Here is a 13786-nt window from a genome sequence, read left to right on the forward strand (position 1 = left end):
TGTTTTGGCCCCGAAAGCCCCGGGATTGAAAGGCTGCAGCTCCCTGCGAGCTCACGGGTCTGCCCTGGGCGCTGACAGGGCGGGGCCGGTGCCGGTGCCGGGCTCCTCCCTCCGAGCTCCCCCCTCCGCCCTCCGCAGTGGTACAGTCCCACCCCTTTCCCTAGCAGAGGCCGGACCAAACCACTGCGGCGCCCTCCGCACTGGGGGGTGGGTGGTGGAGGGGGGGAAATGGAGGCGGGGATCTCCGCGCATGCGCCCGCCCGGCGCGTTGCTAGGGCGGCGCGTCCCGCTGGCGACACGGAGGGGACAGGAAGGGGACACGGCGGGGCCAGCCCGGGCTGTGCTGGGGGCTCCCCGCTCCCCTCCGGCGCTGGAGCCCTTCGGCAGCCCCGCGGGAGCCTATGGAGAGCGGCCCGCGCAATGCTATAGTGTTCAACGCGTCCAAGGGGGAGAGCTTCACACCGGCCGGAGGGTACAAGGCCCTGCGGAAGAGGCTGCGCGGGAGCTGGAAGGTGCAGAGGTGAGGACGGCCCTGGGGGCACCGACAGGCCATGGAGCTGCATGGGCCGTGCTGAGTGTCCCAACAGCCTCTGGGGGCCGTAGTATGGGTTGGGTTGGAAGGGCCCTTGAGGATCATCTTGTTCAGGGACACCTTCCAGTGGCCCAGCCTGCTCCAAGCCCCGTCTGGCCCGGGCACTCCCATCATAAAAGAGACCTCCGAGATTATCAAGTCCAACCCTTAATCCAACTCCACTTTGATTACTAGATCATGGCACTAAATGCCATGTCCAGTCTCACCTTAAAAACCTCCAGAGTCGGAGAATCCACCCACTCTCTGGCCAGCCCATTCCAATGCCTGATCACTCTCTCTGTAAAGAATTTCTTTCTGATATCCAACCTAAACCTTAAGCCCCTCCCCTCTTGTCCTACTGTTGGTTGCCTGAGAGCACAGACCAACCCCCACCTGGCTACAACATCCCTTCAGGTAATTGTGGAGAGTGCTGAGGTCTCCCCTGAGCCTCCTCTTCTCCAGGCTGAACACCCCCAGCTCCCTCAGCCTCTCCCCACAGCACTTGTGCTCCAGTCCCTTCTCCAGCCTCGTTGCTCTTCTCTGGCCCCGCTCCAGCCCCTCAATCTCTTTCCTCAACTGAGGGGCCCAGAACTGAACACAACACTCAAGGTGTGGCCTCCCCAAGGCAGAGTCCAGGGGAAGGGTCACTGCCCTGGGCCTGCTGGCCATGCTAGTTTTGATCTAGACCAGGATCCCATTGGCGTTTTTGGCCACCTGGGCACACTGTTGGCTCCTGTTCAGCCTCCTGTCAATCCTATTTTCCTTCATGGGTTGTGTCTCATGACATAAGGTCATTCTCTGGCATTGATTGCTCTGGGGCATCAGCTGTTCTGTCACTGTGGGATGTTGTTTGAGGTTCTTTGGAGCTTCCAGCTGCCTTACCTGTGGAAGAGGTGAAGTGTAAGCTGTAAGGATGAAACTCCTTGCACAAGTTTTTGGAGTTTGGGAGAAAAAGAAAACAGGCCTTGTACGGGTGATACTGTTTATGTGACTGCTACAAAGTGGCATCAAACCATTTGGGGAGTGTCAGGTTGGATCTCAGGAACAGGCTCTTCCCCCAGAGGGTGGTGGACACTGACCAGGCTCCCCAGGGCAGTGGGCACAGCCCCAAGGCTGCCAGAGCTCCAGGAGGGTTTGGACGATCCACTGAGGGACAGGGTGGGATTGCTGGGGTGTCTGTGCAGGGCCTGGGGTTGGATTTGGATGGTCCTTCTGGGTTCCTTCCAACTCAGGATAGTCTGTGATTCTAGGAAATGTGCCCAGAGCAAAAAAGCAGAAAAAGTGTCAAAAGAACACAAGGAAGCTCCTCAGGTGTGAAGTTTAATAACAGCTATGACAGTTTATAGCAGTTCTGAATCTGCCACATTGCCTTGTTAGAGGAGCTTTACTGTTTAGTTGGTTGACATTTATAAGGATTATTTTTGCTCAAGCTGTCAACTTTAAACCCAGATAAAAGAATGTGAAGTAAAGAATGGGAAGTGACTGAAGTGATTTGCTTTGTGTTTATTTGCCAGTCCTTTAAAAACACAAGAAAAAAGTTGTGTTTCAGAACTGTATCCAATACTAAGATGTGCCTTTATTAATCTATTTATAGCTTAAAAGGTGAGATCACATCTGAGAAACTGTTTGGAGTAAAACTGTGGATTACAGCAGGGCCAAGAGAGAAGTTCAGTGCTGATGAGGTAAGAGGTCAATAAGTGTTTTCAAATTAGTTCTGTTTTAAAATTTGCTTAAAGAGAAAAATCCAACAGGGAGGACTTTGCAGTAGTTCTGCTTTAAATGAATTGACACAAACTGGCATTTGAGTGGTTATCTCATAGGCTCAAGTTTGTTACAAGCAGTTGGAATCATTTACCTTCCCTCATCCCACTATAACTTCCTGCAATCTTGTGTGTAGCTTCTTTCACATGTTGGGGGTTTTTTTCTGTATCTTTGTTGTCTTCTAGTTTTCTGTTCTGAAGAATTTCCTGGAGGATGGTGGAGCCATCCTGGTGATGCTCAGAGAGGGTGGAGAGTCCCGTAATGGCACAAATATCAACTTCTTGTTGGAAGAATATGGGATCATATTCAATAATGGTAATGGGGCTCACTGAGAGCTTTTATTCATCTGGTTTTAGCAAAATCTGAAAAGTAGGATCAGCCTTTGTACATAAAAGCCAAGAAAATGCCTCTCACAAAGTATTTTTTGGTCTAAAAGATGTTTTTTCTCTAAATATCTGGCTTTCCATGGGCAGAGTACATGGATAACAACTTACCCATCTCCATTCCTTTGCTGTGCTTGTTACTGTTATTGGTATTTACTAAGAAAAATTGATTCTAGTGACATTTCTTGATTAAAAAGCCTTTCATTTAAGACACTTCCCACGCATTTTAATGGAACAATCACTCTATGCTCACCCTGAACAAAGAGTGACACTTTCCTTTAGCAGACCAATAAAATGTCATTTGATGTGAAAAAAGAAAAACCAACCCAAGGTAACTGTGACCAAGTGTACCTAAAATATTTCAGGAGTCTTTGCTGGCTTTTATAGACTATACCTTTTTTGTGTCAACAGGATTTAATTCATCCTGGTTTTGGAAGTTGTACTAAAAAATTAAGTTGTAAAACTTGCTAAATGCTGTTTTAGCTGGATCATCCTTTTTCCTATTCTGCTTTTCAGAAGATGGAAATGGACGTATTTTTTCATATTATTTATCAGTGAAGACTGATTTGAATTCTTTTGGGAGCCAAATGCCAGTCTTGTGGTATTAGAAGCAAACATTCAGGGAATCCCAGAACTAAACTTAATCTTTCATTGCTAAATGTAGCACACTGGTCAGCTAAGATGTAATTTTTTATATATTTTCTTTGTTCAAGATGCTGTGGTACGAAATGTGTATTACAAGTACCACCACCCAAAAGAAGCACTAATCTCTGATGGAGTTTTGAACAGGTAAATATTTGGTGCATATAAATCTTTACAGTCAACTCTTGTAATCTGTCTTGTCTTCAATAAGTTTTGCTTCTCAACATCTTGTAGGGGAATCTGTGAAGCTGCAAGAAAAACAGTGCTTGAGACAACAGATGAAGATGGAAGTGGACATGACTCACAGTAAGTGTTTTCCTGTGAGGAAACTGTTGTGCAAATATGTAGGATAACTCAGATGTAACAGGTTTGTGATTAGCAGCAGTTTGTTGTGCTTATATTGAGGTTTTCTCAATGCATTTCTTACATCAGCTTCTTAGGTTATATCTGGAAAGGAGAATCTGCTTAGTAGTGCCTTGGTAACCACTGAAGGAGTGATAGTTTTGGAAAGAAATTACTTCCCTTGTGACCAGATCTTTTTTACCCCCAGTCTGTGAGTTTAAATTTGATGAAACAATGTAAATATGAATAATGTCTAGAGAAGAGCTGGTCTAGCCACAGGCATAGAAAGGCTGCATCTTTCTGAGGAGTCTTAATCCAGGGTAAGATGGAGTGAAAAGGCATTGAGAGGAACACAGCTTTTCCTTAAATAACTATAAATATTTGTATTTTTCCTTGTAGTTAGTTCGTAGACTAATAAATGACCTTGTGCTTGACCACAAAATAAAATGGAAGTGTAAAAACATTTTATCTAGTTTTGTTCCAGAATACATAATAATCTGTGAGTTAAATACCCTTCCCCTTCTCTCAGGTGCAGGAGTGTGCAAACAGAAATCAAGAATGTTCTTTGTTCCTTATTTAAGGCAGTTCTTTAACCAGGAAAACCCTGCAGAGAGACTGAAATGTGGTTACACTGATCTGCATGTTGGAGGCAGGGCTTTGGCATTCATTGCAGTTTGCACTTTGAGTTTTATAAATATGTCCAGCCTGCCTTATACATGCAGGTACTTAGGGAGTTTCTGTATTCCCTGCAGAGCTCTCACTTTTCTGTATCCTTTTGGAGCCACCCTGAACGTGATGAAACCAGCAGTGGCAATTCTGTCAACAGGCTCCGTCTGCTTCCCGCTCAACAGGCCCATCCTGGCCTTCTATCAGCACGAGGTAGGATTCAAGGGGGCACGATGGGCTCAAGCTCTGCCAGGGGAGATTGAAGTTGGAGATCAGAAAAAACTTCTTTGCAGAGAGAGTGCTCAGGCATTGGAATGGGCTGCCCAGAGAGGGGGTGGATTCCCCATCCCTGGAGGTTTTTAAACTGAGCTTGGCCGTGGCACTGAGTGCCATGATCTGGTAAAGGGACTGGAGTTGGACCCAGGGTTGGACTTGATGATCTCAGAGGTCTTTTCCAACCCAATCCATTCTATGATTCTGTGATTCTGGCTGTGTCACACCCTGCATTCCCCCCACAAAAATTGGGAGTGTATCTTCTGGGAGTACACACAAACCCACTTCTATTTTTTGATGCATCTGCAAACCCCAGATGAGCCCAGTGACTCCTGCTTCTTTTTATGGTAAACTTCTCTGCATGAGGTTCAAAGGAGAATGAATTTTATGGTCAGAAAAGATTACCTATTTTTTGTTGACAGTTGGATATGTTTAGTTCTTCTTTGAAGTTTGGGGTTTTTTCCCACTGTTTTAGTGATAATTTATTTAGTGAGATTATCATTAGCTTTGTAAGTACACCATACTGAAGTAGGGAAGAGGCCTGTCACCTTGGAGCCAGCAGATGTTTCATGTGTTATCTTACTCATCCAACCCTATTACTTCATAAAAATAAATTCAGAAATGTAGTACTCGATGGGTACAAACAATGGATTGATATTGGTAGTGAATGTGAACCAGGTAACACATTTTTTCCTATGTAGGTGAGTTTCTTATTGTAGTTTTTTGCTATCTTTGTTAGGGAGGGGATTTTTTTTTTATTTCCTTGTTATTGGCCAACTTCATCCCCCCATACTGTGGCTGAAAGAAACTCTGTAAATCAACGCCAACACAGCATCATGAAGTGAACTTACAAGTACACTTCCTGCTTGCATTTTACCTGCAGTTGTCAGAGTAAGATATCCCAAGGGAGAAACTTGGTGGCAGGAAAACAGGATCTCTTAGATTGGAAAAGAGACGTGATAAAGAATGGAAACAGAAAGTGAAGGAATGGAAAGTAAGAGCAGAGGATCTACCCAGTTATGCTGTTGTGGGTAAAGGATGTAGAATTCTGTTAAAACTGCAAAACATGGAGTGTGAAGCATCCAAAATTTGTTAAACAAAATGGAGCTTTGTTTGATGTATCTTTAAATTCATTACAGCAGTATCTGTTGTTATATTATGGTATGAGTTTTGCAGTTGGTGCATGGAACATTTAAGGTTTTCTGTTCTGTTGAAAACTTTTTCTTATGTATATCCTTGTGAAAGAGAAGAATTCCAAAGGTGTTCCATGAATGCATTTTCATGCATATTTGCCTGGTTCAAATATAATGACCTACTTATTTTGCATTTTATCTTAAAGATAATAGAACTATCAAACTTTTCTCTTATTAGCTGTCACTGGCCTCTATATTTACCTACTGAACACTGAAGAATGAGTTTCTAAAAGTTAAAAATGCAATAACAATTGATTTGGAAGGAATTCTTGCCAAATTATCTTCTTTGTTGGTAGAGTCAAGGTGGAAAGATGGCAGCACTGGGATCTTCCCACATGTTCAGTGATCAATATTTAGATAAAGAAGAAAATGGTAAGATCATGGTAAGTTGGGTGGGGTTTATGGGTTGGGGTTTTTTTTGTATTTGAAAAACCTTAATGGATCTTCAAAGCACTTCCAAAGCACTCCAGGCTCAGTAGCTTCATCTTAGAGCCAGACAGCTCTAAAATGGATTTGCTATGAAGGTTCTAATCCAATACTAACAGATATGCTTTGATTTATTACCTATTTTTTCTTCTTTTTCATGTTATGTTGTTTAACAGATTTAATATGAATGTTTAAGCATAGTATGAGGGGACTTGGATCCTCCTGAAATTAATAAAGTTTTGCCCCTCTCCAGGATGTGCTATTCCAGTGGCTCACAACATCAGATATCCACTTAAACCAGATGGATATGCAGGACCCTGAGGTAAGAGAGATGACTCACAAGCAGGTAAAGAATAGGGGGATCTGGCAGCATCAGTTTTGGCACACTCTGTATTTAGCACAGAATGGTTAACAGCAAGATGGGGCTGCTGCTGGTGCAGAACCTTATTCAGGGTCTAAGATTGAGTAGACAGATGGCTTAGGTGTGAAAAATAATGATGTCTCTCAGACCTGGATTGCTCTTCATTACCATGTTATTGCATTTGTGAAAGTCTCTTTCCAACTGGCCCATCCTTGAGATCATTTGCTGCTCCAGGGTAATGAGTTTAAACTTCACTCAGCCCTAAGACAAGAGGAATGTGCAGAAAGTGAAGGCAGATTTTCTGTGTATGAACAGGGATCAAATTGTGTGTCAATTCCAGTTGTTTTTTAACTAATGCATACAAATGTGTTTGAAAATACTGTATGTGAGAAAATGGTATACTCTGAGTGCATAAAAGAGCAAGTCTTGCACAGCTGACTAGTAAGGTGGCTCCCTTAATTTTAAGGAAATATCAGAAATGCAGATAAAACATCTCTATGGTGAGTAACTTTACAGCAAGAGAAAAGAGTTTGCACAGTTACTGATCAAGTGAGCTGCACTGCAGAGGGCCATACCTGGTGAAGAGTGAACTAACTATTTCTAGATGAGATTTTAGGTGAGATATAAACTAGAAAGAGACTGTGTGAACAGGGTGGTCATTTTAAACCCCAGGTGTGTGTATCTGTGTTCAGATTTCAGACTATATTGTGCTCCCAGACACCCCCGCACTGTCTGAGCAACTGCGAGTCTGCCTGCAAGAAGGGGATGAGAACCCAAGAGACTTTACAAAGCTGTTTGATAAGTCCCTTTATCAGCTGGATACAACTGCTCTCCCTTCAGTTATCAAGTCAGCAGCTGTGATTTTCTTATTATTTATTTATTCCACTCTGTATTCTGCATTTTCTGTTTGTGCTTAACTGTGTCTCCTTAAGAGCAGAAGGGACTGAGCTGTGGGGTGCATTCAAAATATGTGGATGTACCAGAGTATGGATTTGTGCAGTGTGACAACCATGTTTTCTCTTGCTTCTTGTCTTAGCTGTAGTTTCTGACCTTCTTTTCTCCTGTTTTCTGACTATTTCTGATTCAGTGATTTGATATTGTCAGTAGAACTGTCTGCAGTGATGTTGGGCACCTCCTGGAGTGATAACTGAGAGCTGGTTGTTTTTGAACTGTTGAATTTACTGAAAGCTGCATTTCATTCACATTTGCGTTTCCCAATAAGTGTGTCTTGAGACTCATCAGCTGCTCAGTTTTACCAGTTTGTGTCACTGTCATCAAAACTCCTGTTTTGTCCACATAACTCCTGTTATTCAGATCTGAACACGTTGAGCAGTGGCAGCTTAACACAGATTCCATGAAACTCCACTCTTTTGTGGACACTTTCTTCTTACTCTGTATTTCTTGTATTTTCACTAGTTAGAAATTCAGAATCTCCCTTCTGATTCCATAACAAATACTTTTTTAAAATAACTTTTGGTTATGAACTTCCTGAAAAACCTTTCTGAAATCACAGTTCTGCTTTTTTTGAACTGGATCACTTTTTCTTCATCCCTTATTACTGACATGTAAGTTCCCTGATGTCCATCTAAAATGGACATCCCAGTTTTTTTATGCTGTTTCTGTGCATAATGACGACCCTGATGTCTTCATAAAATCCATCTCTGTAGCCTGCAAGTGGAAATGAATGTTGTATCATTTTTTCCACTCATACTTTGTCTTTTTCTATGCTGCAGAGCTTATGAAGAGCTGAATGTGAAACATGAACCCCTCCAACTCATTCAGCCTCAATTTGAGACTCCACTGCCTGTCCTCCAGCCAGCTGTGAGTAACCTCCTTGCTCAAAGAGTACAGGGAGAACCCTTCTCCATGAAGGTTGGGCTTGATGATCTTGGAGGTCTTTTCCAACCTTCATGATTCCATAGTTGATTTGTTTCATGCAAAACCTCTGTGTGTTATGTCTGTAGTTTGTTTTTTTTTTAAAGAGAAATACTGTAGTAATAAGGGAGTTGAATACACTTCAGGGATTATCTTTCAGGAAAGAGCACTTATTTGGACTTCTAATTTTCATCAACAGAGCTTGAAAATGTAGTGTGTGTGCCATAACAGAATGCCCTGGGTGTGTGAGCCTCTGGTGGAACAGCTGCCGGCTCAGCCTTCACTGTGCAAACAGGATGTGGTATTTCAGAAAGCAGAGCTGGTGGTACTACACTGACTGCTGCCAGGGAGGAGCCAGGCTGTCCTGCTCTGCTTCCATCTCCGTATCCTCAGGGGAAGTAGAAAGTGGAGCACTGGTCTTTTATAGCAGGAGCTGATCAAACTTTTACCAGCAGAGATTTGGGCAGAAAGCAACATGAGCTACAATGCTGTCAAACTGATTTCCAAAAGCAGGAACCTCTGAATATCTGAGTTTTGCCATCATGGCTCCATCCTTCTTTACCCTGCCCTCTGACAAAGCATTACTGGGATCCTTTTAGCTGCAGGTGTCCAACTGAAAGTGGTGTCTCTTTAAAAACCAAGTCCAGCTTGTGGTATAAGTGTGACTGCATGAAATAAAACACTCTCACCAGAACTGATGTGAATGTGTTTCCAGGTGAGGTGCTATTGGGGAATTAGTTCCTCAGCTACCTCAGCCAACACCTGGGTCTCACGGAGAAAATGCAAATGCAGAATGTGTAGTTGTGATGCTGGGTGATAATTCTGGCATACTTGTGACTAAACTCTTTTGGAATGTTCAGTTATTTTTACGAAATATAAAAGGAATTTTCAAAAAGGTGCCCTTTGTACTGTGGGCTTCGGTGTTGCTTTTATGTAAAAGGTTTCTTCAAGTCCAAAACTGTTGTCTTAACAATCTGTAAAGTGTAAGGAAACATGTGGCAATAAACCATGCTACTTCTCTTCAAGGTGTTTCCACCTGCTTTCAGAGAATTGCCACCTCCCCCACTGGAGCTGTTTGACTTGGATGAAAGCTTTTCATCTGAGAAAGATCGTCTTGCAGAGATCACAAACAAATGTAAGTGGAGCAAACTGGTTGTTTACACATTTATATATAAAATCTAAGTTTTTAGAGGAAAATTGTTGTTATGTTTAATTTTAAAACATGGGTCTTGTTTTCAAAAATCCACTCATCTTGATCCAAGAAACTGGAAACCCTTGGGATGACATTATATTTTGTTTGTTACATGACATTTTACCATGGTGTTTCCTATATTGTGTGTAAATTGCTTTGTGCACTCTCACTAATTAATTTCACATCTTTTTATGCTTTGAAGTTAAAATGTTCAGATTATTCAAAACATCCTTAAGCCTAAAGAAGAAGAGAAGGTGCCAACTGCAGGAATATATCATGACTCCTCCACTGAGCTCAGTTACAGGACTGAACCTCTCAGAATGCCAACAACAAATGGAGATTTGTAGTAGTTTTTTGTCAGCTGATCAGAAATGTGTGTTGCTCACCTGCCTCCTTCCCTGGGTGCTTCTTCAGGTACTGATGATGACCTGGAGTTCTATGTGAGAAAATGCGGCGACATCCTGGGGGTGACGAGTAACCTCCCAAAGGAGAAGCAAGATGCCAAATATATCCTGGAGCACATCTTCTTCCAAGTGGTTGAGTTTAAGAAACTGAATCAGGTATTTTTAATAACAGGATTAGAAGGGAGCAGTTGGTAGTAGCAGCACTGAGGCTGGTGTGTGTTTGTAGCAGCTACACTTGTCACAGGCAAAGAGGCACAGTGATGTAAGACATTTGTTGTGCAGTAAATTAGTGAAGCATGACCCACAATACTTAGGACTTTTAATCTGTTTCAAATAAGTAGTACTCATTTATTAAGCCTCTCATTTGTTCTAATTGGGGGATTAGTATATGCAAGTGTAGTTTTGGTAATTTCAGCTAAATCCAGTTCATTAAGGGTGCCTGAGTGAAAGCAGCGTGCCCTCAGGAATGCCCACAGCTCTTGCCAGGGCTGCAGTGCAGAACTGGAACCAGCATTGTTACTCAGCAGCAGTACTGCACTGAAATAATTCTTCAGAGCAAATTGATGTTTCAGAGTCTGTTTGCAGCATATTGGCAGATCAGCTGTTTTTGCTAACAAGTATTCTGTATTTCTCAAATAGTGTAGTTAAGCCAAAATCTCACAGTTCTATGCTTTTGTTAACATTCTTGGTTTTTTTCCCTCCTCTTCCCTTACCTCAGGAACACGATATTGACACAAGTGAAGCTGGATTTCACAATGGCAACTGAGACCTGGCTTTCCCCAGTGTGAGACAGACCTTTTAGTGAAAATCCACGTCTCCATTTTTTTAAAACCTCTTTCCAGTTATATGGATTGGGACTGTCTCACTAGTTCACTGAATGCTTGGATTGTTTGTGTGGTAGTTTGAATACTTAATGCCTTTTGGGGAAGTGCTTGTATTTTACAACCACTTTCCAAATAATTTCTTATTTTTCTACTTCTTTATTGAAACTGTAATTTTGTAATATATTAAAAAATATTATACAAAGAAAATATGTTTTGAGTCCTTTCTGGCTCTACCATTTATGTTCTTGTAAGGCTTACTGTGGGTTCTGGTAAACATGAAGTCCTTATTTGCACTGGGGGAAGGATGTTATTTTGGTTTGTGAACTGAGGAAAAGAAAATAGAGTCATAAATACAGGAGCTGCTGAAAATATATTTGTCACCCTGAGGCATCCTCCTTTTGTCTCTGTGCCAAAGTGAACCAAGGAGAGGTGGTTTTGCTACTGTAGATGGAAAATATTTCTTCCAAGGGAGGGGAGAATTTGAAATTAGGCAGTAATGACATCGTTGCATGTTGCTGCCTTGTATGAGACTGGAAATACGTAATTTTGAAAAGAAAGGACAGTATGTGGGTGAAAAAGACTTTAGGATTTAATGATACTGTGCAGAAACTCAGGAATAGTTTTTTCAGTTATTTGATATCTAGTCTGTTCCCTGAGGTAGTGAATTAGGTAATGCCCAAGAAGGGAAATTCTGATTAAACTCACTGACCATGAAGCTCAATGCACAGCAAAAATAGAACCAAGATCAGTGGTGAGAAGAAAAAATTTGTCAACATCATCAACACAACCTGTCTTTATTGTAAGGACTTTTTTTTATATCAACATGGAAAAGATACAGCATTTTATGCATTTTTAAAATGCAGCATTCTTTGGCTGTCAATATGACACTCAACTTGTTAGATGAAAATTCTTCCCTCACTCAAGCCTTCCATGACACAGAGCTTTATCTTGCTCTGCCATGTGTTTTAACATAAATGCTGCTTTTTGCAAAAGATCTGTTCATATTTTAACCCCCCCAAAATGTTTTTATTTTACATTTCTTCATGCTTCATGTGCCCTCTTGGCACAGGTTTTTCTAAAGGAGGAGCTGCTGCCAAGTTCCTACTCAGCTGAGATGTGCTAATACAGCATTAGTAGAAGTGGTTGTATCTTTCTACACTGCAGACATTCCCTTTTCACAGCAGCGTGTTTGAAATTTTTCTTTTCTTCCTGTATTTTCCTTTAGGACCGTGGGTTTGTTTGTCCCACAGAGCACTTTGTACATTCCAGCTACAGATTTACACAACAAGCTTAATCTCCCCTGTGCAGTATCAATACCGATCAGTCAGGCGGCACAGGCTGCAGCTGAACCAACTCCCTGAGTGATCCTCTTGCTAATTATAGCTCTGGTTTGTGCTGTTCTGGGGTGTTTATACTTCAAACTGTAAATAGTTTCTTTTTCCCTGCCCTTTTTGGAGTTGTTTTGTCACCTGTTGCAACGTTGTAACATGGTTTAGAAAAAGGTCATCTGAGGAGCCAAGGAGCGGGAGCGGTTCCCTGTTTGCTGCGTGTCCGTAGGGCCTCTCTGGCAGCTGAGCAAATGTCTCACTGGATGGATAGTTTTTTGGCTATTGTGTAACACAGGTGGATGAGGCAGCGGCTTGCATCTCGTTCAAAGCTGTCCTTGTGGAAGTATTTAAACTTTTGTTTTGTAAACAGAAGTACTTACTTTGGTCATGGGAGTGTGTTAGAAGAAAGTTTATGGCTGACTGGTAACAGTTTGAATTAGTACAAGTAGGTGAGTGCTTTCAAGAGGTGAGGTGAGGCACTGGCAGGCACGCCCCCTGTTATGATTAATGGTTTATCGCTGTATTTCACACATGTTGTTTCCAAGTACCTGTGGCTGCTTTACTTTTCTTTGTCTCCGTCCTTTAATGCAACATGACTCACCCTTCCTTAATCTGGCCCTAGAAGAAGAGGGGGGAGCATATATTGTTTCTTCAGAAAACCGTGAATGTCCTGAAAAGTGGTTTTAACAAGTCGTTTCCCCTGTCTTTGCTGTCAGTAGTGACGGGAGAGGAGAAATAGGAGGAAGAGCAAATAGTTGCGTAAATGGGGTGAGCTCTAAGAGGAGGGTACGAAAATCTGTAACGGGTGGGGGATGTGATGGGGTGGAGGACGCAAGGGGGTGGGCTCGTTCCCTTCCTTCGGAGCAGGTGCTGAACATCACAGTGCGTCGGCAGGTGCCAGTGCTGGATTCCTGCAGCCGAGATGATGATTAACACCCAGCATTACGTGTGAGAGTGACAAGACCGGGGTGCCCTGCTCTGCCCGGGCCGGTCCCGCCCGTTCCCGCTCCCAGGCTGTGCTTTCCCCGTGCGCCAGGAGAGGGATCCCCAACCCCGCTCCGCCCGCGCTCCCGCAGCCACGGCCCGGCCGCCGGAGCCGCATCCCGGAGCCGCTTCTCCACCGGGACCTGCCTGGGACCCTCTGCCAGGTAAGGGGGTGAGCGATCCCCCTCCCAGGAGGGTCCCCGGAGGCGGCTGCGCTCGGGGAGGCGGCACTGACTGCCCCGGGTGCTGAGCGGGGCTGAGCCGCAGACCGGGCGGGCAGCGAGCGCCAGGGACCAGACACACAGAGCGACATTTGTATCTTTATTGCGTTAGTACAAAAGACAGCGAACGGGAGGGACGGAGCTGCTGCCACCATCAGCCCAAGCATCCCCCACCAGCAGTGCCCCACGTCCCTTACCCCAGGTGCGCAGATTTAACCTTTCCCCAGGTGCTGCCATCGGCACACGAGCCGCTGGCTCCGGGCAGGGCAGCAGGGCTCTGTCTCCCGTGCTCCTCTGCCGGAGCACGTAGGCACACCCCGCAGCCCACCGCGCTCCGGCA

At 43.7% G+C, this 13786-nt stretch overlaps 1 protein-coding gene across 2 annotated transcripts; it reads left to right on the plus strand.

Moving 5' to 3' along the window:
* The first annotated feature begins 267 nt into the window (after window positions 1–267).
* On the plus strand, window positions 268–11114 carry IFT52 (intraflagellar transport 52). 2 transcript variants are annotated; one of them, XM_071573093.1, is made up of 14 exons: window positions 268–520; window positions 2166–2253; window positions 2518–2647; window positions 3429–3504; window positions 3592–3663; window positions 4452–4629; window positions 5549–5632; window positions 6128–6214; window positions 6511–6579; window positions 7311–7465; window positions 8352–8439; window positions 9520–9628; window positions 10100–10245; window positions 10808–11114. In XM_071573093.1, the coding sequence occupies exons 1-14, from the start codon at window positions 402–404 to the stop codon at window positions 10853–10855; spliced, it is 1449 nt and encodes a 482-aa protein (XP_071429194.1). In that variant the 5' UTR covers window positions 268–401; the 3' UTR covers window positions 10856–11114. The 2 variants fall into 2 exon arrangements, with proteins under 2 accessions (XP_071429194.1, XP_071429193.1); XM_071573092.1 differs by lacking the exon at window positions 5549–5632 and having other exon boundaries at window positions 4452–4578.
* Window positions 11115–13786: the final 2672 nt, after the last annotated feature.

Source organism: Pithys albifrons, chromosome 18 (genome assembly GCF_047495875.1).
Source record: "Pithys albifrons albifrons isolate INPA30051 chromosome 18, PitAlb_v1, whole genome shotgun sequence".
Classification (NCBI taxonomy): Eukaryota; Metazoa; Chordata; class Aves; order Passeriformes; family Thamnophilidae; genus Pithys; species Pithys albifrons.

Bases quoted from the DNA above. Each gene is read 5' to 3' on its own strand.
- IFT52 (XM_071573093.1), top strand. From the start codon at position 402: ATGGAGAGCGGCCCGCGCAATGCTATAGTGTTCAACGCGTCCAAGGGG. The intron at 2,254-2,517 runs GTAAGAGGTCAA...GTTGTCTTCTAG, and splicing joins AGAAGTTCAGTGCTGATGAG to TTTTCTGTTCTGAAGAATTT. The intron at 4,630-5,548 runs GTTGGAGATCAG...ATCCCAAGGGAG, and splicing joins CTCTGCCAGGGGAGATTGAA to AAACTTGGTGGCAGGAAAAC.